A 25,236-nucleotide genomic window follows, 5' to 3' on the forward strand; every position below is an offset into this window, starting at 1 on the left:
GTAGAAGAGAAAAACACATACAAGTGGTGTAATGAACAAAAACCAAACTGCAGATAACAGAGCAGGCAGCTGTTGGTCACAGAGCAACGCCCTGCCAGTAAGTGTGTGTTCATACTGTAACATGAAATGTAAATTAGATTGAAACAGCACTTCTCCTTTGCTGTCTTTGGTAAATCCCAATGATTCATTTGTAGAAATGGGCTGATTGTGACACCAATGTATCAGGATCTAATAATAATAATGAAAATCTCTTTCCCATGAGAGAAACACAGATCTTTTTTGAAAAACCAGAGACTCACTAAACGGCAGTATCATGATCAGTCAAATTACATATAATATTCTGAATTTACTTAACTGTACAATCAGCTCACGGTTTGATATACTGGCAGTATTTTTAACAAAATGGTCAAAAACCAAAGGCATTTTATTACTAAAAATCAGCTTGTCAATATTTTCAGGCTTGAGTTTGGACCCCTGACAGTTCAGTGTTATTGTTGGTCATTTAGAAAAAATGAATGAAATGCTAAGATATAGGCCAACTGTTTATTCTTTTTTTTAAGTTTTCTTACACCCCTTAAACTCAAGAAGGCCTAGCGACCCCCCCGTGAAGCTTTGTGGTCGGTACCCGCAAGTTGGGAACCAGTGCTTTAAGAGGCCCTGCCTAGCATTAACCATTCCCACTTATTAAACCTCTGTATTTCTGTGATCGTCTCCACAGAACCTTCTGTCCCGCTGGACCCCATCTCCTCGTCCAACTCTTCCTCCCAGATCATCCTCAAGTGGAAATCTCCCAACGACCCCAACGGCAACATCACCCACTACCTGGTCTTCTGCCAGCGCCAGCCTGAAGCCAGCGAGCTCTACAAGTTTGACTACTGTCAGAAGGGTGAGCCACATCGTTTGTAGTCGTCACGTTGTTGTGACTGCTTCTGTGTTCGTGGTTTTATGTGACAAGTGAGAGAGATAAAAAAAATATTTTGTTATCTTTATGTTAGCAGGAGAGCTCTTGACTACTTCTGATTCTCCTTTATGGGTAGTTCAGATCAAGTGGTGGAAGAAGTACTCAGATCCTTTACTTAAGTATAAGTAGAAATACCACTGTCTAAAAATACTCCATTACAAGTAAAAGTCAGGAATTTCAAATGTTACTGAAGTAAAAGTACAGAAGTATTATCAGTAAAATGTACTTAAAGTATCAAAAGTAAAAGTACTCATTATGCAGAATGGCTCCTTTCACAGTTACATGAAAGAGCCTTTTATTGCTGTATTTGGTCAATGTGGAGCCAATTGTAGATACTTTGTATACTACTGTGTAGATGAGTAGCATAATACTGCTTCACATCTTAAAAGCATATCATGTTTTTAATGTAAAAAGTAACCAGTTACTTTAAGTGTCAAATAAATGTAGTGGAGTAAAAAGTACATTTTTCTCTCTGAGATGTAGTGGAGTAAAAGTATAAAGTAGTATAAATGAAAATAGTAAAGTACAATTATGTCAAAATTGTACTCAAGTTCCAGTACTTGAGTAAATGTACTTAGTTATATTCCACCACTGTTCATATCAAGATTTGATCTATTTTATTTATTGAATCATTGATTTTCCAAATATATATATTGACCCACATAATATATAAAAGCACACAATCTTAACAGCGACCACACCACAACAAACCTACAAAACAACAACAGAAAAGCATTTTAACCAAACGCCCAAAACAAACAACCTCAACCTCATTGTTTTGATAGATTTTAAACTTACTTCATAATACATAAAATGTTATCAAGTCTGACATAACTCTTAAATGTCAACACATCTTTCACATATCCCAAAAAGGTTTCATTTGATGTAAAAGCCCTGGCAGAATTTTCTCATCCCAAACAGTTGCATGTGTTTTTAATTAAAGGTGTTTTCACAAGCCAACATTTAGTCTGCGTTAATCGAACTCCGGTGCAGTTCGTTTAGGCGGTTGTGTACGCAGTAATCGTTCTCTGGTGTGGACAAAAAGAACAAATGGTCCGAGACCTCTTGCGTTAGGTTAGGTGGTCTCAGAGCGCTTTTAAGCAAACCAAATCACAGGCTGCCTGTGTGTGTATTTGTTGAGATGGACAGAGGTAAACGACAGGTGAGTGCGAGAGGACTGACCTGGACTCCTGCAGAAGAACGATGTTTGCCTGACATCTGGGCCAAAGAGAACATACAGAATATCATTAATAAAGTCCACAAAAAAAATAGTGACATTTATAAAGTAGTTCAAGATAAATGCGCACAGTAGATCATTGCTGTCAAAGTGTCATATCAAAGTCTGTGATTCCCTGCATAGAAGTGGCAGCTCTCTAGAAGAAAAAGATAAATTTGCTCCTTCATACACGCCCGTCAGCAAATATTTATTATTATTATTTAGTCTGCTTCAATTTGTGCACTGTGAAACTGAACCAGACTAAATAGAAAACAAACTAAAAGTATCATTTCATTCTGATTGGGATTAGCCAAATAGACTATGGCTTGTGAAAACATTAAAATCACCAAAACTGGAGTTTAAAAAAATGTCGAAATGACAACAGCTATATGTCTGAGACACAGTGTTCATTGTGTCTCAGCAGGATAGAAAAACATTCCTTTTATGGAACGGTTTTATCTTTGAGTGCATTTTAAGCCCAACGGCCCCTTTGTGAATTGAACCGTTGTTGCTCTACTCTGAGTCTGTACCCACTGAGCAAGAAAATCAAGTGCAGTTAAGGTGAATCGTTTGTTTGGGTAGTATTATGTAGCTTAAACTACGTGAAACTTGGCACTGTAGATAACCAGGATCTTCCTCTTACTCCGACTCGGGTTCAGGAAAAGTTCAGATATTTATCTTGGTTGAGTTATTCCTGTCACAGCCTGACCTACGTGGATGCCCCGCCATCAGTGCCCTTCCATGTAAGCACACAGTCGAGCCCAAACTTTCCTCTTTTGAACTCCCATAACTCCCACACATCCGGAGAGATGAGAGTCTGCAGGGAGGCTGTGTCACTGCTAATTTATCTCCACTAGAGAGGGTGAGGACCCGGGGATGACAATGACAGACATGCCCCTCTGGCATGTGTGTGTGGGAGGAGTGTGTGTGTACGTGGATATTTGTGCATAAAACTGAGTTATGTGTCTGTGTCTATCTCACCAATCATCCCATTCTGTCTGTTTTTTTTTTTTCCTCTCTGAATTTCACCAGGGATGAAGTTGCCGTCACGAGAGCCCACTCAGGTGGACAGTGACGAGGAGCAGAAGTGGAACCAGACGGAGGAGCAGGGCCTGGGGACGCGATGCTGCGCCTGCCCCAAAACCGACAAGGAGCTAAAGAAGGAGAAAGAGGACTCAGAGTACCGCAAGACCTTTGAGAATTACCTCCACAATGAAGTCTTTGAGATCAAGTAAGAGTTGTCTTTTTAAGAATTAAAGGTATAAAATGTAACTTATCTGCATTAAAATGTCCAAAAACCACTAGACCTATATTATATAATTTGTTGAGTTGTGTGCTTACATTAGCCCAAATGTTTCCAACAAGTTTCAACAAGTCTCAAACCCAGAGATTTCAAACAAGATAATGGTCTGTTTCACTTGGTTGCCTGTCAGTGGCGTCATATCTCCTTTGTGCATGCTTCAGTATTGTGGTTGTCTGCCAGATGCTGTCATAAATTGACTTTTCATCCAGTTTTAAACCACATTTTTAAGATACACTTTTTAGATCTTGTCCGTTTTTCACTATATATTTTAACTATTTATTTTAGTCATTGGATGTCTTGATCATCACTCACTCACTCCTCTTCATCCCCTACGGGACATAAGGCTCCAATGAGCTCTCTCCATTGCATTCGGTCGTTGGCAGCATGTTGGGCCTCTCCCCATGACATGTCTGGATCATAGACTGTATATACCGTAAAGATGGACGACGCGTTTCCACTTCCTCCCACCGTACAGAAGTGGAGCCAAAATATCAGGGATACGGGAGCTGCCATCTTGAGATTTTGATGTCATTTGGGGCCAGAGTTTGTGCAGTAGTGATCGGGCGGTGGAGCTGCGTTATCGAGGTCACCCGCCCGAACCAACTGCGAGCCGAGCACGGCTGCGGCTTGTCAGCAAGAGAGAAATTACAGCTGCCAATCATGTCGTCTCACCCCCTTTTTATAGCATCAAATAAATAATTAACACCAACCTCATCAGAAAAAAATGAACACTTGAACATACATCAGCGTGATAAGAACTACCTAAACTGACAGAAACCATCTTTGGGAACATTTTATTTTACATGAACTTCGGCTTTTTATTTTGGCCCATGTCCCCTCCTCTAACTTGGAGGAGGCGGGCTTTATGACCTATACTGTCATGTCGTCCATCTTTATATACAGTCTAGGGTCTGGATATTAAGATATCAGAGAAACAAGAGTTGTCTTTTTAAGAATTAAAGGTATAAAATGTAACTTATCTGCATTAAAATGTCCAAAAACCACTAGACCTATATTATATAATTTGTTGAGTTGTGTGCTTACATTAGCCCAAATGTTTCCAACAAGTTTCAACAAGTCTCAAACCCAGAGATTTCAAACAAGATAATGGTCTGTTTCACTTGGTTGCCTGTCAGTGGCGTCATATCTCCTTTGTGCATGCTTCAGTATTGTGGTTGTCTGCCAGATGCTGTCATAAATTGACTTTTCATCCAGTTTTAAACCACATTTTTAAGATACACTTTTTAGATCTTGTCCGTTTTTCACTATATATTTTAACTATTTATTTTAGTCATTGGATGTCTTGATCATCACTCACTCACTCCTCTTCATCCCCTACGGGACATAAGGCTCCAATGAGCTCTCTCCATTGCATTCGGTCGTTGGCAGCATGTTGGGCCTCTCCCCATGACATGTCTGGATCATAGACTGTATATACCGTAAAGATGGACGACGCGTTTCCACTTCCTCCCACCGTACAGAAGTGGAGCCAAAATATCAGGGATACGGGAGCTGCCATCTTGAGATTTTGATGTCATTTGGGGCCAGAGTTTGTGCAGTAGTGATCGGGCGGTGGAGCTGCGTTATCGAGGTCACCCGCCCGAACCAACCGCGAGCCGAGCACGGCTGCGGCTTGTCAGCAAGAGAGAAATTACAGCTGCCAATCATGTCGTCTCACCCCCTTTTTATAGCATCAAATAAATAATTAACACCAACCTCATCAGAAAAAAATGAACACTTGAACATACATCAGCGTGATAAGAACTACCTAAAATGACAGAAACCATCTTTGGGAACATTTTATTTTACATGAACTTCGGCTTTTTATTTTGGCCCATGTCCCCTCCTCTAACTTGGAGGAGGCGGGCTTTATGACCTATACTGTCATGTCGTCCATCTTTATATACAGTCTAGGGTCTGGATATTAAGATGTCAGAGAAACAAGTTGAGCAAACGTTAGTGGCAGCTCGGCTCGCAGCCCCTCCAGGACTTCCTGTGTCCACCAAACAGTGTTAAAGAAACACAGATTTTTTAACGTGAAACTTTATTCAGTGTTTTTACCGGGTTTAATCACCGGGTCCGTTTGTTTTGGTGAGGAGAAGACCTCCATGGCTAATTCGGCTCCAGCTTAAAACCTCCTGAACAGGAGAAAGTGACGGCATTGGTGGTGAAGGCGACAACTCCCATGATCCCATACTACTTCCCAACATAACCAAAGTCTTTAGTCATTGTTTTTATGAGAGACCCCCAGCGGCAGAAAATTACATATTGTGTGTTTAAAAGTAAGAAAACAGTGTTTCTTAACTTTAGTATTCATGAACGTTGTCCTCAAGAGAATTATTATTTAAGGTTTGAGTCCAGTTGGATTAAATCAGAAAGGCATTTCTTTTCTTTGTCCTCATCCCAGCCGACATTGGGCGAAGGCGGGGTACACCCTGGACAGGTCGCCAGTCCATCACAGGGCTGACACATAGAGACAGACAACCATTCACACTCACATTCACACCTACGGGCAATTTAGAGTCAACAATTAACCTAACCTGCATGTCTTTGGACTGTGGGAGGAAACCGGAGTACCCGGAGAAAACCCACGCTAACACGGGGAGAACATGCAAACTCCACACAGAAGGGCCCCAAGCCAGATTTGAACCTGCAACCCTCTAGCTGAGTGAGAAAGCAGCCAGGGTTTGAACTTCTCTTTTTTATTTGTTACACAACTATTCCTGTCATTTAAATGGGACAACATCACACATTTTCAGATAGTCTCTTCTGGAAGACACTCATAGTGTTTCAATCAGTTATAAACACTAAAAATGACAGGAATAGTTGTGTAACAAATAAAAAAGAGAAGTTCAAACCCTGGCTGCTTTCTCACCACCGCACAGCTGACCAATCACATCGTGAAGTTTCATCTTTTTTCAATTTCTGTCACATTTTGCTTCGATCCTCAAAATATCTAATGCTGTTTTTCAAATTTGATGTCTTTTGTGCATTATGTAAATCACTTAATATTTGCCTTGTTTTAGACGCTCGAGACAGCGACGCTCTGTGATGGGCATCGCCAACCGAACTCACCCATTCCTCACCACCGCCCCCAGCCCGCCCCAGGGCACAGGCATCCCTGAGGACGAGGACAACTTTGAAAGTTTGAAGACGGTGGTCACCGTCCTTGCCAAGGAGTCCACTGTCATCTCCAGCCTGCGTCACTTCACAAGCTACCAGATTGAAGTCCACGCATGCAACCACCCGACCGACCCGGCCCGCTGCAGCATGGCAGCATATGTCAGCGCCCGCACGATGCCTGAAGGTGAGGAGGCACTGATAGCTCCTCTCTTGTTGCTGTTAGTGAGGAGGGGGAGAGTGTGGGTCTATGTAATAAAATCACATCACCATCCAGAGGGTCCTAGCTGCCTCCGCCTGGCGATTTTGGTGATTTCAGTCTACTGTCGCTCTCTAAATGTGTGGCTTCTCATCTCCTCTCTATAGCCCCTTTCCCACTGAACAAAAAGCCCACTAACACCCAATAACATCTGGCTTTTGTCTTCAGTGGGAAAGGTTACAATCGGTGCGATGCTATGTGACGCGTGTTGAAGTGAATATATGATAAATAAAATCAACAGGAATTTGGACAGTTATAATAAATTAATAGCGTACAAACAAACAATTACTTTGCTCTCCTCAAAGCCACCAGACTCCAGTCAGACAACAGTCATTTGACATCGCTGATCGTTGTAAAACACTTCCTTCAAACTCGACGGAAATAAAATGAAACTCATCAAAACCATCCTTGTTAGTCTTTCTACTGTTCCAACAATTACCAACTCTGGTTTGAGAGTTTGAAGAAGAGAGGCTGAATAAGTAACCGATATAAAAATGCAGTAACCGCCGCAACTTTTTCACTGTGTACTACTAACCCTGCTACCCAGGAGACGGCTACAGAGGTCTCACTTCTATAGCTAGTACTCCCCAAGACCTGTAAAACCAGACGTTATTTAAAACAAGCACTTTAATAACCCACAGTTATTTATTTATCTATTATTGTAGAGAATTTGTTATAATTGTTGTTGCCTTTTATTTATTCTTATTATATATCGTTTTGAAGAGATGAGAGAGCAAGGGCAGATGCATTTCATTGCATTGAATGTACATACGTACTTTTAAAATCAGTGGAGTTTCCCTTTAACTGGTTTAACTTGAAATGAATTCCCCCATGTCTTCTTAACTGTAAATGTCTCAATGTTCGACCCCAACATCCTGTTACAGGAATTACGTCAAAAATAGAGGTAATGATACAATATCATGGCACTTTAGATAATGATGTCCATCGCTTTTTGACAGAGGACAGTGTAGAGACAGAGAGAGAGAGGGAGACCATTAGGCCAGCTGGACGCCCCTTCATCTCATCTTCTATTTGCTCCAAACAAACCTGAGTTTTAATAGAAATATGATTCATGAAACATGTGACTTTGTTCTCTGCAGACAAAGCCGACAACATCGCGGGTCACATCAATTATGTGGTGACAGAAAATGCAGTGCACATCACATGGCAGGAACCGGTGTCCCCTAATGGTATGATCATCCTGTACGAGGTCAACTACAAGAGACTGGGAGACACGGAGGTGAAGAAACACACCACACATCTGCACACACATCTGTCATGCCTTTGCTGCTTTGGTGTTTGTAGTGATTTGAGTTTGTTGGGTCGCTGGGTACATGAGTTCACTGTAAGTTCACCACAACACATAAACGCATTCTCACTCAGAAAGCTTTTTATATTTCCCTTTCTCATTAAACACAATAGCTCGAGCTGCTAATGAAAGACAATTTAATGGAGAATCCAATTAAATCTTAAAGCTGCCCATGCTGCAGCACAGACACATAAGAGAGAGGCAATACTTATTACTTGACTTGTATTTTGAAATTTGGTCTTGTGGTCTCACTAATGTCATTTGGTTGATAAACTCAATGGAGACGTAATTTTAGCGTCGCACCATGTTTTAGTTGCTATGGAGACCGGTCTACAAAACATCTGGCTGATGCTGGAGCCTGTTATTTACTGTGGAAAACAGTAAAAGACAACTCAGATGTTTTCCACAGTGGAAACAACAATAAAACATGAAACGGTATTCTATAGAATGAGTCAACGCCTTATTTTAAACTTGGAAATTATGAAGCAGCCGTTTGTCATACGATGACCCTCAGCGTTGTTCTCCTGCAGGAGCTGCACTACTGCGTGTCGAGGAACACGTACAAAGTGTCCCGTGGCTGCAAGCTGAAAGTGATGCATCCTGGGAACTACACGGTGAGGATTCGGGCCACCTCGTTGGCCGGGAACGGATCCTGGACCGAGCCCTCATACTTCTACGTCCAGGACGCAAGTAAGTCTCCATCTGCCATGAAGGTAGTACACAAAAATACCAACATATCATTTTATAGTAACAGGAAAATGATGTAGTACGTGTGACGTTGGATGTCAATCAAACTGAAACCTTGGAAAGGAAAGAAACATCTAAATGTTTTTCCTAAAGGTGTGTTCAGACCAAACGCAAAGCAGTATTTTGCCTTGCATTACTCGTGCAAATACCGCCGCTGGAGAGTTTTTTCAGAGAATTTTGCAACTCACGAATATTCACCCTTAACAGCCAATGAGAAAGGAAGAGGGGCTAACGTTAGTGCTAACCATGGATATCCATGTAATGGATTAAACGTAATTTCAAAAACATAGACTTTACCAAAGTCACTCTTTATTTTCCCCACCTTAATTCTCATGTTGAGTGTGAGACAGTTTTTTTTTGTTAATACAGTAAAAGACAATAGTTTCAAATAACAAAACCAGGTATAGTCAAACCAGATAATAAATAATCAAGTCGCAATATATTAGCCTCCAATAAAATCATATCATATAATACTACTTGTTACTAGTTCATATTTTGATGGAGGATGGAATGAATGACTTTTTGTACCGGTTTAGCCTTGAACAGTGGCAGGAATATTAATTTTGAGTACTAGTACATAGATGACTACACACTTTATGTAGCTGTAAATCTGCTATTATTTAACCTCATGATATTTGATGTCTTATCTATATAGGGATCAGCTGCTGTCAAACAATCTTAAAATCCAGCCAAGAAATGAATGTAAATGTATGTAAAAGCAGGATATTAAGATGCAGAAGCCTCGTATGACTCAGTCCTCTTAACCACATTATCACAAGATCAAAAAATGCGACCAATGTACCCGAAGCAGATTATCTTCACAGATCCGCGTGTTGATCCTAGCTGCAGTTTAAAGTGTGGGAGTCATCAGAGATTGTTTTTGTTCCTCACCTGAAACGTGACTCACTGTCTGGCCGGATGTGTTGAACAGGCGATCCTCTCTACGTAGTGAAGATCGTCATCGGACCGGCCATCTGCTTTGTCCTGCTGCTGTTCGTGGCCGCGGCCGGATTCGTCTTGTTCAAGAAGAAGTACGCAATCATCACATCTCGTTCAATACTGTCACCTATTTTCTTATTATGTTATATTTATTAAAAACTTTTCTCTTTTTCCTTTTAGTCAAACTCAAGGGCCTAGCGGTCCCATCTACGCCTCTTCAAACCCAGAGTATCTCAGTGCTAATGACGGTAAGCCTTCGGATCAATAATATAGAAGCTGACTTATTCGTTTAACGTAAGATGGATTCGTAGTTTTGATTTAAGGGATTATTGTGCTTTTCTCAAAAATATAACGAGATTGCTGTTAGATTGCTAATAGGCCTGTCACATTAACTATTTTTGTTGGATGACATATTGTCCCAGAAATAATTGCGATAATATTGTCATTTTAAGACCATTTTATGCCACGGATATAATGATAATATAATAGCATAATAATGCAAGGACAACCATTCAAAGAGCAGTGAACCTTTAAAATGTTAAACATATTCAGACATTGGATTTGGAATGTGAAATAAATATTCTAAATAAATGAAACACAGATAAAATAAAACCACACAACTAAAACAATAACTAAAATGGACTCTTTGGCTTCGTTAACAAAAATGTGCAACGTCTGCGCAATGTCCAAGTCTTATTGAGGAAGGGGAAACCCTACCACTAGAAGACTGTTTATTCTGGCATCATGTCAAATGTTGGTCACATTCTGTAAAACTCTGTAATAGAAATGGTCCGTCAGTGCCTACACTAGTATTTTTGCTTACTGTGATGTCATGCCTTTGAATAGAATTGCTTCATATCCCTAAAATCTGTACAACCTAGGCTAAAAGGTTATGCAAGTAAATCAAACATAAGAATCGATAAAAGTCTTGAAATTATGTCACGACAAACCAATACATTAAATTTGAATAAATGAACACACAAAACACATTTTCCTAAAAAACTCTGAATGTAGAAACATGAACAAAATATTTCTCTACTAACATTATTTAAACAATGTACATTTTTTTTGTTTTTGACATATGCTCATTTTTATGAGCAGAGTGCAAAGTTTTAATTACGTTATCTGAAGCGTACATCATGATGACACGAAAGACAGAAGCCTTTTTCTTTCTGCTGCGAAAAGAATGAATGCTCTAGCTATTATTGTTTTATTTTAGATTGATTTAAACAGAATCATACAAACAGCGATCTCCCGCGGCTGCCCGAGAAAGGTCAGTTTTTAAAGGTTTAAACACAATGGGCAATATCAAGGCCAGAAAAAAAGATCAAGGTCATGTCCATATATCATACAAGTCGATAATTATCGTGACAGGCCTAATTGCTGATAGTGAAAACAGCATTAAGCAAGTTTATGACAAGCCCTTTTTCAGTAAGAAGCCCACAGCTAAGACATCTGCACTGTAAACCCTCTAAACCACCACAGACACCGCTTTCTTTCACAGTGAATTAAAGATCATTTCACAGCAGTCGTCTCCAATACAGTAACAGAGACAAGGCAAACTATAGGAAAAATATAAATCGTGATGACATTGCGCACTACTGTCATGGTTACTACATACAAATCAGATTTATTGTCTTGAATCACTTTATTACATTTTAACACTGGTAATTGGTAATGAGTTCCACGTTATTACTCTTAAAGGCCTTTTTACACACCAGCAGCGTTTTGTTTCGTCCAATTAATTCACACCTCAATATATTTTTTTCAATCTGTTGTTTTTGTCATGAGTATGTTTGTGAAGGTTCTCAGTCATCCAGGTCATGGTATCCGAGTAAGGCTTAAATCTTCTTCAGTTCTGGCTAAATGGCAGGGGGGACCCAGGAATTAAACCTCTGTGGGGTCGTTAGCAGGATAGTAGAAACCACTCCGTACATTGGTGCTCTGAGGTGTGACGACTGTATTTATGGTTCGTTAGAGTCATATGATGCCTAGTGTGAACGACTGCAACATGGGTCGATGGAGTCGTTAGAGTCAGTTGATGCCAGTCTGATTATTCCCAGATCTCAGCAGTAATCTTATTTCGGAAACTTTGTAAATGGAAAATGCAGTTTCCTGAAAGAAATCTTGTTTAGACCAGTATATTTTTCTTGGGAGGAATCTTATTATTTGGCACATTTGTGCACATGAAAACGTTTGATTGGATTTCCACAAATAATCATTTGCTTCCTCAGTAAACATGCCCAAAATCTCTTCAAGCTGCTGCATTATGTAACACTTGTAACACTAACCAGATTTCTTTTTTTTTAATTGAACATTTAATTTACGTAAAAGAACTGTCTTTGAAAGATGCGAGAGAACAGGGGAGAAATCTGACTACTGATGACCTGCATGAATAACTAACCTGCTGTCTCATGTGCAGGTGAACTTCTAAGCTGCATGTGTAACATGTTCCTGTAAAATGTGCCTGCAGTGTACGAGGAGGACGAGTGGGAGGTGGCCAGAGACAAGATCAACATTTTGAGGGAACTGGGTCAGGGCTCCTTCGGCATGGTCTACGAGGGCATCGCCAAGGAGGTCGTCAAGGGCGAGGGGGACATGCGCGTAGCGGTGAAGACGGTGAACGAGTCGGCCAGCCTCCGAGAGAGAATTGAGTTCCTGAACGAGGCCTCGGTCATGAAGGCCTTCATCTGCCACCATGTGGTAAGGAGAGATATCTTCTGAAACTCAGCCAAGCATTGTGGGATTAGTTTTGACGATGTGCGAGGTACGAATGTCAATAATTAGACACGGTACTGATCTAGAATAGTAAGTACTAAAGGTCCCATCATGTGCAAATACCAGACCCATCCTACATTTAGCTGTGTGAAGGGCAGCAGTATGTCAGATAATGCATAATGTGAACCAGACTATATTGAAATGAAACTTTGTGTCCCAGGTGCGTCTGCTGGGTGTCGTGTCTAAAGGCCAGCCCACCCTGGTGGTGATGGAGCTGATGACCCACGGCGACCTGAAGAGCTTCCTGCGCTCTCTGCGACCAGACGCTGAGGTAATCACAACTAACAAACTGAAGTGTTTGAATTCAGCTTCCATGTTTGTTTTTAGGTTTGGTGAACTGGTAATAGTATAGATGCAGAAGTACTCTTATCTTCCGTCATGCGCTTCTTTTTCTTCTTTTCACTTCTGCTTTTATGTAGACTAATGGTGCAGTAGTCCTTTGTTGCAGTCATCTTACCAGTATACAAATCTCTGTTGTTTTCTATTTATTGCTGCATGGGAGTGGTTTACACAAATGTAGTGTTTACTGTACTGATTTTTACTCGCTCTAAGAGAAGTTAGGACCTACTTTGGCACTTTGTGACGTCTGATCTTGAAAGGTGCTATATAAATACATTTTACTTATCTTACTTCACATGCAAAAGCGCCGTGGTTCCCCAACTTCAGTCTGGGCTGAAGACTCAATGCAAATGTTCAAATAGAGAACAATTTAAATGTTTAGATTAACCGTCAGTTAACACAATATGTAGAGGGATTTTCTAATGACACATTTCACTCCATCTGCTGTTTTCCTCCCGGACAGATTGCTGTGCATTCAGGACTAGATCACATCTCCCGAATATAATTTAATGAGACGAGGGACTGTGTGGCCTAATATGGGTTTATTTGTGTGGAGTTATCATAGTAACTGAAACTACTATACCTAATATGAAATTCCACATTGAATTTACTTTTGATATGTGTGCAGATGACTTGTATGTAGGTGATGTTCTATTTTAGTGTCGTCTTCTGAAGTGTGTAAATATACAGATGGCACTGGATTGGAATAGGAGGAGGAAGACGACTGAGCTCTTGGATGTTGACAGAGGAGTTTAGCAGTCTGCACTAAAGTCAGCTGAAAACATCAGATAGGCTTGTTTGGAGATGAACAGCAGAGAGCTGTTGCTACTAAGCTGTTCAAGTCATGTGTTATAATGAACTTTTGATAATAACAAACCTGATTTTTTTTCTTTATGCTGTGGGATCTAAGAAGTAATATATTTTTTTAAGTATCAAGACTTGGGTTGGGTACATAGACTGTACAGTATATAAGAAGTGCACGTAGTCGCCGTGATGTCACCCATTGGTTTGTGGACTGCTGTTTGAAGCCTTGAGTTCGGCATTTTGGCCGTCCCCATCTTGGTTTTTAGCAACCAGAAGTGACACGAGAGGGTGGAGCTGTGTACAACAGAATGCTGAATGAGACATTTTTAGGCAACCAAAATGTTACAATTAACTTTAATGAACTGAAAACACACTGAAAGGATTAAAGTTCAAACACAACGCTGTGGTAGCAACCTGTCAATCAGAAGGTAGCCACGCCCTAAAGCACAACCTGCTTTATGGTCTATTTGACTCTAAATGGGACCATAATTTACTAAATGAACATCATGCTGTATTGAAGAAGACTTGAAACTAGCGATTGAGACCATAAACTCATGTTTACAATGTTTACTGAGGTAATAAATCAAGTGAGGAGTAGGCTCATTTTCTCATAGACTTCTATACAATCAGACTTATTTTTGCAACCAGAGGAGTCGCCCCCTGCTGGCTGTTAGAAAGAATGCAAGTTTAAGGCACTTCCGCATTGACTTCACTTTTCAGACGCGGAGGTTGCTCATTGGTTGGATATCAAAACATGAGTTGTTGAAAATGAAAACAATGTGTGAATCTCTGTTAGCAGATCAGAAATTGAAAATCTGTCTTGTGTCCCTCAGAACAACCCCGGACGTCCACCGCCCACTCTGAAGGAGATGATCCAAATGGCCGCTGAGATCGCAGACGGCATGGCTTACCTTAACGCCAAGAAGTTTGTCCACAGAGACCTGGCAGCCAGAAACTGCATGGTAGCTAGCGATCTCACCGTCAAAATAGGAGGTGAGTTTTAGCACAGCAGGCACGAGACATTTTTTGACAACAATGAATGCTGCTACTCACATCACTGTGACAGCAGGTGGAATTTGAAACTAGTATTTACCCACATAGGAGCCATTTTTAAGATAGGGATCAGTTTGATATTGTTACTGTAGCTTATACGCTGGGTGTCTATAATGAATTCCTGCATCAATAATTGACAATGCTTGTATGGCGAGCAATAGACATGCCACATAAAGCTAGTTAACATTATCACTAGACATGCTGTGTGTTGTGTTTACTGGATGCATTATTTACTATCCCGTCTACGCAGCCCCTCGGTGGCTCTAAGTTTGGACGTAGCCATTATAACCCATTTATTTATTCTGTATTTTAAATTAAAAGTGCTAAATTCCAAATTCAGAGCATACCCGTGATTGAAGGATTGCCTCAACATGGCTCTCGGCAACGGTTGACCGGTGGCTCGCAGCTAACAGCGCTAACAGTGCAAACAACGGCAACGCTGCAGAGAGAGATAACAATGTTATCCTGAGGGGGAACCGAAGGGTGTGTGCTACACTTGGTGCTATATTAATGCTCTGAATATTGAATTTAGCACCTTTTAAACTGTACTTTACATAACTCCACGCAGAGAACTAAACTCAACAACAGCATTCAAGTCAAATTATGTGTATTTATTCAACATAAAACACACTGTTGTGGAGTGATTCACAAGGTTAAAAAGATAATCCAGTAGATTACAACCTGAATAAAAAACAGTTTCAAAAGCAGATAAAACACAGCAGTGACAAAAAGCAGTAGGGAATAAGTGGATCTTATTAAAATGTATTAAGCCCCTTAAACATATAAAAAATTGTATCAAATAATATCTGTGTAGGTTTTACTAATGAAAATCTTTCGTCCCAGACTTCGGTATGACCAGAGACATCTACGAGACCGACTACTACAGGAAGGGAGGGAAGGGCCTGCTGCCCGTCAGGTGGATGGCGCCCGAGTCTCTGAAGGATGGCGTCTTCACTGCAAATTCAGACTGCTGGTCAGTGACACCTCTGAGTTTCGGGTTTGTGTGTTGGCGTAGATGCTGATGTTTTCCTCGCCAAAATTTAGCGTAACTTTGGAGCGTTATTTAGCCACCGTCTCTTCCAATGGATTCCTTAGGTTTTCAAGCTTCATATGATGCCTGTATCTTCACTCTAGCTTTAAAACTGAGCCCACTACTACCTCCGAAAGATCGGTTGCGTTAATGCATTAAAGAAATTAGTGGCGTTATCACACGTTATCACGTTAACTTTGACAGCCCTAGTTTTTTGTTGTGATAAGTTGATCAACAAACATATCTTTCAAAAGCAAATCATTTCCTGTTGAGTTCATTTTTAGAGCTTCTCCACAGACCAGAATAACAAACGGTAAACACATTACAGATATTAAAATATGAAATCAGAACATGAGTGAGTAGTTAACCTGTTTTCATCCGGCGTTGTTTACCAGCATCACAGCCGCCTCCTCTGCCCTCAGTTTACCTGTTCAAGTGTTTACAGACATATTTACTCTGTCAGGTGTCTAATTGGCGTGTCCTCATTCTCCCTGTGCTGCTGTTGTTGTCTCTCGTCCTCTTGTTTGTCAGGTCATTTGGGGTCGTGCTGTGGGAGATCAGCACGCTGGCCGAGCAGCCGTATCAGGGCCTGTCCAACGAGCAGGTCCTCAAGTTCGTCATGGACGGAGGCTTCCTGGACCGGCCGGACAACTGCGCCGACAGACTGTGAGTTGGGCTGAGGTTTCATATAATAATAATAATAACAATAATAACAATAATAATAATTTAATAATATCATGCTGCTTGTGTCATGTCAGTTTATTTACATTGCTCAAAATCACAAATTTGCCTCAGAGGGTCAACAATTACTCTATATTTCAATATCAAGAAAATTAGTCTGCAACTATTTTGATAATTCATTAATAGATTTTTTTTAAGCAAAATTTCTCTGTTTCCAGCTTCTAAAAATGTGAGGATGTGCTGTTTCTCTCTGTTTTATTTATATTATTATTATTATCATTGTAAACTGAATATATTTGGGTTTTGGACGGTTGGTCAGATAAAACAACACATATGAAGACCTCATCGTTGACTTTGGAAAAATACAAGGGGAATTTTTCTCTGTTTTCTGGCTTTTTATAGGTCAAACAATTATTGACTGAGCGAGAACATAATCGGCAGATTAATCGATAACGAAACTTAGGGCTGCGACTAACGATTATTTTTATTGTTGATTAATCGATTAGTTGTTTGGTCTATAAAATGTCAGAGAATGGTGAAAAATGTTGATCAGTGTTTCCTTAAGCCTAAGATGACGTCTTGTTTTGTCCACAACTCAAAGATATTCAGTTTACTGTCATAGAGGCGTAAAGAAACCAGAAAATGTTCACATTTAAGAAGCTGAAATCAGAGAACTTTTTTTTTTTTTCTTAAAAAATTACTTAACCCGATTAATTGATTGTCAAAATAGTTGGTGATTAATTTAATAGTTGACAACTAATCGATTAATCGTTACGGCTCTAATGAAAATATTGGTTAGTTGCAACTGTCATCTGTACAACAAACAGGAAAAAAAAGAAACCTTCAGCAACAGCCAGGACTGACAGACACGCTGTACATACAGAGTAGACTGGAGAAGCAATAGTAAATTTACAAAATGTAGAAACAGAATGACAACATCAGGTTGAAGTACAAAGATTTAGAATAATAAGTAAATATTAAGTGTACGAAAGGATGAGGCTGGTGATGTTCTGTAAACAAATCCCATGAAAAGACCAAAACCAACAACGTGTTAGTCTGTTTTAAACCTGTCTGTGGCTCAGCAGACTAACAGCTGACTTAACAGATGTACACTTTAGTTAAAAAAAAAAAGGAAAAGTAGTTCCCTGAAACAGCTGGGCTCTGTAGTTTGTTGCAAATGCTACTTTAAAAAGTGTGCTTTTTCGGGGGGGATATTTTTAGCAGTGGATTAATACACACTTGGTGCTCTAGTGAGTATTTACAGCAGCAGGACGGTGTACTTGTGGGATTGACTCAAAATAAACTACAGTGCCCAGGTTCATCATAAAGAAGGAACAGTGCAACATTGTGGCATGATGTGTTTTTAATCGTTTTTGGACAACAATTGAGGCTCAGAAAAATAAGAGCTGTATCAGGCTTTGGCTCCACAGGTAATACTTGTTAGTGGGATAAATACATTGTTGGTTTTGGTCTTTTCTGTTGGCATCAAGTTGGCAGCCGTGTCCTTTAAGTTATAGTGAAAGGGATAGTTCAGGTGTTTTGAAGTGGGGTCGTATGAGGTACCTATCCATAGTCAGTGTATTACCTACAGTAGATGAAGGTCGGCACGACAGGAGAAAACAAACAAGAGTACGGACACTGGAGCAAAGCAATGTACTGCTGTGGACGGGGCCGGTAGCAAAATGTATTTTAGCCACCTAAATGAAAGGACCAACTAAAAAAATCAATATCAGTTAAGTGTACGCTATATTTAGAATATTTTGCCGGTTTACCTTGCCGTCAGACTGACATATCCAACAGGGAATTGAAGCCGTTGTAGCCATCTCTGCTCTAGCCAAAGTCACCAGACTCCATTGGAAAAAAAAAAAACAGTAATTTTACCTCACAGAACACAGGAGTTGTTATTGTGTGACTTTGGTTATTTCGGATTCACCAAAGTCACACAATAGCACAAACAAACCAACCTATCAAGGCAGCGGTAGACCACCAACTCCTGTGTTCTGCGAGGTAATATTACTGTTTTTTTCCAATGGAGTCTGGTTGCTTTGGCGAGAGCGTAGATAACGGCTTCAGTTCCCCGTTGGAAACATAGACTGTATAGCACAGCAAGGTAAACAAGTGAAAATATACTAAATATAGCGTACACTTAAACGGATATTGATGTTTTTTAGGTCAGCCTTTCTGTTAGGTGGCTAAAATATGTTTTGCTGCCGGCCACAGCAGTACATTGCTTTGGTTCCGTGCAGTAACTCTGTCTATTTCTCCAAACTGAGGGCGTGTTGACCGTCATCTACTGTAGGTATGATATAAGTACCTCATACAACCCCACTTCAAAACACCCAAACTATCCCTTTAAGTTGTATTAAATTAGGTACTCTTAACCACATCAGACAGACAATTATGTTAACAAGAAATAAGTAAATGATGTAAGGAAGAAATAACTATGGTGAACAAACTTCAGACATCTGTATCATCTAACCATCTCCGTGTATCGTCACCCAGACACAACCTGATGCAGATGAGTTGGCAGTACAACCCCAAGATGCGTCCCGCCTTCCAGGAGATCATCGAGATGCTACGCGAGGACCTGCATCCTTCCTTCCAGGAGCTCTCCTTCTTCTACAGCGAGGAGAACAAGCCGCCCGAGACCGAGGACTTTGACCTGGACATGGAAAACATGGAGAGCATCCCGCTGGACCCGTCGTCCTACTCCCAGAGGGAGCAGTGTTCGGACAGGGACGAGGCCTCCTCCATGGGCCTGAGGGGCAGTTACGAGGAGCACCACATCCCGTTCACACACATGAACGGGGGAAAGACCAACGGACGAATACTGGCCCTACCGCGGTCCAGCCCCTCCTAACATACTGTACACATCCCGCAACGCCATTGCTATAGATTTAAATATATTTTTGTTTTTTGTTGTCATTTTATATATAGATCACACTTTTATCACTCTCTCTAACAGAAGCCCCCAGTGCATATCTCAGGACCTTATTTTCCTCCTCAGATGCCACAAAAACACACTACAGCAAGTCCATGCACGGACGCCAGAAGACACTTTTTGTATTTAAGGACGCATCTCTCTTGTTCATGATTGTAGTTTATATACTGTATATATATATTGCCAAGTTTGTGCTAGACTGGGTGGATTAAAGGATTCAACTGTGAAACAAACTCTTGACAAACAAGAAGGCTGCTAAACCCACTGTCCCTTCCCGAGTCCAGACTGTGTCCCTCTCCCCTAGTATTCAACAAGAGGCTTCATCCCCGTGTCGCTACAGTACGTTTTTGAAAAAAAGTGCCCTTCTATTTTGTCTGTGGCCTACATCAGTTGTCACGGAGCTGTGTCTGAATCTTTGTACGCAAGCGGACGACGAACTGAGTATGAAAGACTTTGGGAACTCTGTTGGATGGTCAAAGATCCACGAACAAACTCTGATCTACTGGAGAAGCTGGTTGAAGTGGCTTACCTCCTCACACTCTGCAGTATTCCAAAATGGCACACAGGATAAACACAGGACTTTTTGTCGGGTTATATTTTTTAAAATTTATTTACTTTCTTTCTTTTTCCTTTTTTTTTTTTTTTTTTTGAGTTTTCACACTTACAGCTGAAGGATATTTAAACTGTCTTCAAAAACATGTTGGTGAACGAGTTCCTCAGATTGACCAATAGCTGCTTCTTTGGTATATTTTAGTGGGTATAGAAGATGAAAAATATATAAATATATATATAAATATATTGTTGATGTTTTTGTACATAGCTGATATGTTGTCATTCTTGAGGTATTTACGGTCATAGAAAATGTTTTTACATGTTAGTCTCTTATGTTTATTTTTTTCTAATCCAGAAAACCTACTAATTAGCTTCTTTTTTTTTTGGACTCATGATCAACCAACAGCACTCGGTTCTTTTTGCTACGCGATACCCGGGAGAAGAAGCGTTTGGCGTCTTCAGCTTAAGATGTCTGCCCGTCATATCAAGATCAAATAAAATAGTGCTGTAAATAATGCAGCAAGGTGCATTCATGAAGAGGCTCGTGTTATTTTCCATTCTCTCAATACATGTGTTTTTCAAGACAGTGCTGTGTTTCTTCAGTGAGTACTGAGATTGTCATGTGTGTGTATATAAAGACGAGTTTGACATGCAAAAATACAATGTACACACACTCAATTCAATTTACATACAAACTAGAGCCTGAGTGAGATTTTTGAGGCCAATACAGATATTGATTAGGGCTGTCCTCGACCAAAGAAACGTATTAGTTCTAACACTCATACCATTTTGTCGACTAATCGAGTAGTTGATTTAATCGACATATCTGTAAAACTGAGTTTCTCCAAAAAGAATCACACAAAAGCACCACTTTAAATCTTGTGTTTACCAGAGATGTGCTCATAAGTTTCTTAGAAATAAATCATTCAGCATGAAAAAGCAGAAAAAATGACTAATCAACTAAAGAAATCTTAGTCGACTAAGACCAAAATGACCGATTAGTCGACTAATCGACTGAGAGGGGGCAGCCCTAATATTGATATTTCTGGATAAAAGAGAAATTATTTTTCACACTCAACACGACACCATCAAATATGTTTGCAATGATCCCTCAAATTTGGTTATTTTAGAGTTTTGATAAGCAGGATATTTAACTTTTTTACATACTGATATTTTACACATGATAATGAGAATGACATTAAATTCTGAATAATCTTTTCCAGAATTGCTGTCATTATAAATATAATAAAAAAACAACTAAAAAACACAAATACAACTAAGAAAAATAAGAGCCTAGATACATTAAAATTAAGCCTATAAAATGTTTATCTACAGAAATTTTCCATGTGTATAGCTGTCCAATATATACCCTGATAGTAGTGACTTTTACATTACTTTTACAGTGACATTACATATCTGTCGGGCATTAATCAAAAGCATTTACTAAACGCTAAGTGCGGTAATGAGGGTATCATCTGTAATTGGTTATAATGCTGGCTGGCTGTGCCACTGTTCAGGCTGTATTGTATTAGGTTTAGTGCAATGATGCTTCCTGCTGGACAACACTGAAACTATTTTGTCGACTAATCAATAGTTGATTCAATCGACAGATCTGTAAAAGTGAGTTTCTCCACAAAGAATCACACAAAAGCATCACTTTGAATCTTTAAATGTGCTCATAAGTTTCAAGGTAAAAAGTGATTCAGCATGAAAAAGCAAAAAAAACCTACTAATCGACTAAAGAAACCTTAGTCGACTAAGACCAAAATGACGGATTTTTCACATAACAACTTAACACTACACCATCAAATGCTTTTTGCAATGATCCTTCAAATTTGGTTATTTTTTAATTTTGATAGGCAGGATATTTAACTTTTTTACATACTGATATTTTACAGATGATAATGAGAATGACATTAAATTCTGAATAATCTTTTCGAGAATTTCAATCATAATAAATATAATCAAGAAACTAAAAACACAAATACAGCTAAGATAAAATAAGAGTCTAGATGTATTAAAATGCATCTATTCAATCGCCAACTATTTTGATTATCAATTAATCGGTTTGAGTAATTTTCTAAACAAAGAAGGTCAAAATTCTCTGATTCCAGCTTCTTAAATGTGAATATTTTCTGGTTTCTTTACTCCTCTGTGACAGTAAACTGAATATCTTTGAGTTGTTGACAAAACAAGACATTTGAGGACGTCATCTTGGGCTCTGGGAAACACTGATCCACATTTTTCACCATTTTCTGACATTTTATAGACCAAACAACTAATCGATTAATCGAGAAATTAATCATCAGATTAATTGACAATAAAAATAATCATTAGTAACTGTCAAGCATTAATCAAAACATTTATTAAATGCTAAGTGCAGTAATGAAGGTGTCATCTGTAATTGGTTACAATGCTGGCTGGCTGTGTCACTGTTCAGGCTGTAATGTATTAAGTTTAGTGCAATGATATCACCTGCTGGACAACAGTGGAAGTTTTATTTCTGCGCAATATTGAATATATACAAATTCAGATGCAAAAAATAGACAAGCTTTCAAGGTAAATAGTTTCAACACTATCCTGTAAAGGGAGTGTAGATGAGGTCATGCAGGTGGAATCACTAAAATGATGTGTAATAACTGTGACCCTCTTAGTATCTCCCATAAAGACAGAATAGGTTCACATCTAAATAAAATGCTCTGAATGCCCATATGTAAATTGAGTTATTGGTCGCTGTATTATTCCTCCTCTTCTTACTAGTTGTGAAAAGATTGCTTTTAATTTAGTTTATTTTATTTGATATGGACATCACAGTGACACATATATACTGTATATATATATATATATATATATATATATATATACTGTAAATATGCACAAGGACTGGATTTATATTATATGCTAAAAACAAAAAGAGTTAACTTAGAAAAAGAAAAGAAAACACAAAAATATGTCCACAAATACACCCACAATAACATACACAAGATACAAAATACAGGTGTGTCTACAGGGGTATTAGGTATGAGAGCAATGTTGGTTTTCTAACGTGACTCCAACATACAGTATGTGATGGAGACAAAAATCCACAGTCCTCGTTCGGTTTGTTCATCTGAAGTTAGTGTGTTTTTTCTAGCTGAACTGCAATACAGGAAATTTTGTACTAAAAAAAACTAACATTTAATTTGGTTAACTCAGACTGGTGAAGCCTCATGTTACCTTTGAAACTTAAAAAATGCACTTTTTTGCGAATGAGGACTGGATTTTGTCTCACATCTCTTACATTAGAGACCAATAACTCTTTCAGTGGACATAGGGGCATTGGGAGTATTGTTTTCAGACATAAAATGTGACCTCTGTGTTTCTAAAACTCTTGGCTATAGTCCTGGTTTCACCTGCCCAGTTTAGTCCAAGTAAAGTCAGGGCCTCATTTCCACATCTCAGTCTGTCTGGGATCAGTAAATGCAAAGTATGTTAACATATTAAGTGAAGTAGGTACAACAAGTCTGTCAAAGTGTAGTGATTTTGGTTGCCAAAACATTCTTATCACACTTTCAATTGTATCACACAATCTTCCCCCAGCAGGCAGTCACCCAGTTGTTATGGAATTATAATGGATATCAACTTTTCTGAGCACTTTAAGGACTTCTCGTTCATGTTGAATTCAAAATTGACAGTTCATTCTTAAGATTGGAAACAGTTGACAAAATATGCTCACCTTATGGTTTATTGAATTATATTATATTATATATTTAGTATATCAAACTTTCTTTTCCTGAGCACCACTGGTGTCAATATTCGTACCTCTTGGAGATGCTTTCCATTGCCTGATGCACTTTTATGATACACACTAAATCAAAGTGAGGGAGGTAAAAGTCATTAACATAGTACAATGAACAATCCAGCTATGTAATAAATTACCCTGCTAATTTAATTATTTTCACATACTCTGATAGTAGTAGCTATAAAACTGACTTAGCTGGTAAAAATGACAAGAAATACTCTGTGACGAATCTTACCTGAGCTCCTATACCTGCATTCTCTGTAGTTGCCAACATAAAGAAAGGTTTATTTTTGCCAAAATAAAAAAGCATCTCAGTTTTCACACCAACTGGTTTCCATCCTGCTGGACGTGGTGTTTCTTACAGGGAAATCAATTCAATTCAATTCAATTTCAATTCAATTTGCTTTATTGGCATGACTGCCTGGTGAACAATATTGCCAAAGCGTCAATTCAATAATAAATAAAAAAAATAAAAAAGAACAAAGTAAAAACAAAAACATATATATATATATATATACATATATACAATTCATTAAGCAAATTACAATATATAGATATTTAAAAAGAACAGGCATGTAGATGGAAGAAAACAATAAAGAAGTAATTAATGTTTGTTGTGTCAATAAAACAAACAAACAAATAAAAACAATTAATAACAATCAAGGTCAAGGTCAAGGAAAACTTTATTATCCCCTAGAGGGTAGTTGGTTGTACAGTCAGCAGTACCACACAGTCATCAAACAAATACAATAAACACAATAAATAGCCTATTAAAGGCAATAAATACAAAAGCTTACAACATACAACATTGCAGGGCATTGTTTAGGAAACCAATGGCAGTCGGAACAAAAGCATTTCTGAGCCTATTGGTCCTAAGTTTAGGCAAACTGTTTCTGACGGGAGCAACCTGAACTCAATGGACAGGGGATGGCTATAGGATCAGCTAGGACTGACTGAACCTTCTTCAAAGTCCTACTTTGGAATAGAGGAGTCAAGTCATTCAGGGTGGTGCCTGCAATTTTGCTGCACACTTTGACTATACCCTGCAACCTGTTCCTGTTTTTGAGGGAAAGCAACCCATACCAGCTGATAAAAGAGAAACGTCAAGACAGACTCGATAAAACAAGAATAAAAGGATAAATGTAAAAAATAAAAATAAAAAAAACATGAAGTAGAGGAGTAAATAAAAGGAAACAGGGAAATCTCTATCTATCTAATGTGTAATGACAGCAGAGCATGCAGGAGCACTCCTCATCATTAGTCTACAGGAGGAGCTGTCAGGCCTGTTGGATGAACTTGTGGAATGTGTTGCAGTGAATTAAACCTTTCCCACAATGCTTAGAGAGGAAGGAGGGCTCATCCAGAGGAGGCTGGGATCTCTTCTTAAACACCTCCTCCTCCAGACAGCACTGCGTCTGTGTGC

At 39.2% G+C, this 25,236-nt stretch overlaps 1 protein-coding gene across 2 annotated transcripts in view; it reads left to right on the forward strand.

Annotated features, from left to right (window-relative positions):
- The window catches only part of insra (insulin receptor a), a 70,745-nt gene extending 50,127 nt beyond the window's left edge, over window positions 1-20,618 (forward strand). The window contains exons 9-21 of one of the 2 annotated variants that reach the window (XM_037787165.1): window positions 719-886; window positions 3,210-3,408; window positions 6,507-6,787; window positions 7,960-8,099; window positions 8,699-8,858; window positions 9,847-9,946; window positions 10,035-10,102; window positions 12,328-12,557; window positions 12,793-12,903; window positions 14,609-14,768; window positions 15,672-15,801; window positions 16,390-16,524; window positions 19,042-20,618. In XM_037787165.1, the coding sequence (XP_037643093.1) occupies window positions 719-886; window positions 3,210-3,408; window positions 6,507-6,787; window positions 7,960-8,099; window positions 8,699-8,858; window positions 9,847-9,946; window positions 10,035-10,102; window positions 12,328-12,557; window positions 12,793-12,903; window positions 14,609-14,768; window positions 15,672-15,801; window positions 16,390-16,524; window positions 19,042-19,399 (2,240 nt within the window). In that variant the 3' untranslated portion in view covers window positions 19,400-20,618. The remainder of the gene's footprint in view (window positions 1-718; window positions 887-3,209; window positions 3,409-6,506; window positions 6,788-7,959; window positions 8,100-8,698; window positions 8,859-9,846; window positions 9,947-10,034; window positions 10,103-12,327; window positions 12,558-12,792; window positions 12,904-14,608; window positions 14,769-15,671; window positions 15,802-16,389; window positions 16,525-19,041) is intronic. The other variant, XM_037787166.1, reaches the window with a different exon arrangement.
- Window positions 20,619-25,236: the final 4,618 nt, after the last annotated feature.

This window comes from Sebastes umbrosus, chromosome 12 (genome assembly GCF_015220745.1).
Source record: "Sebastes umbrosus isolate fSebUmb1 chromosome 12, fSebUmb1.pri, whole genome shotgun sequence".
In the NCBI taxonomy this organism is placed as follows: domain Eukaryota; kingdom Metazoa; phylum Chordata; class Actinopteri; order Perciformes; family Sebastidae; genus Sebastes; species Sebastes umbrosus.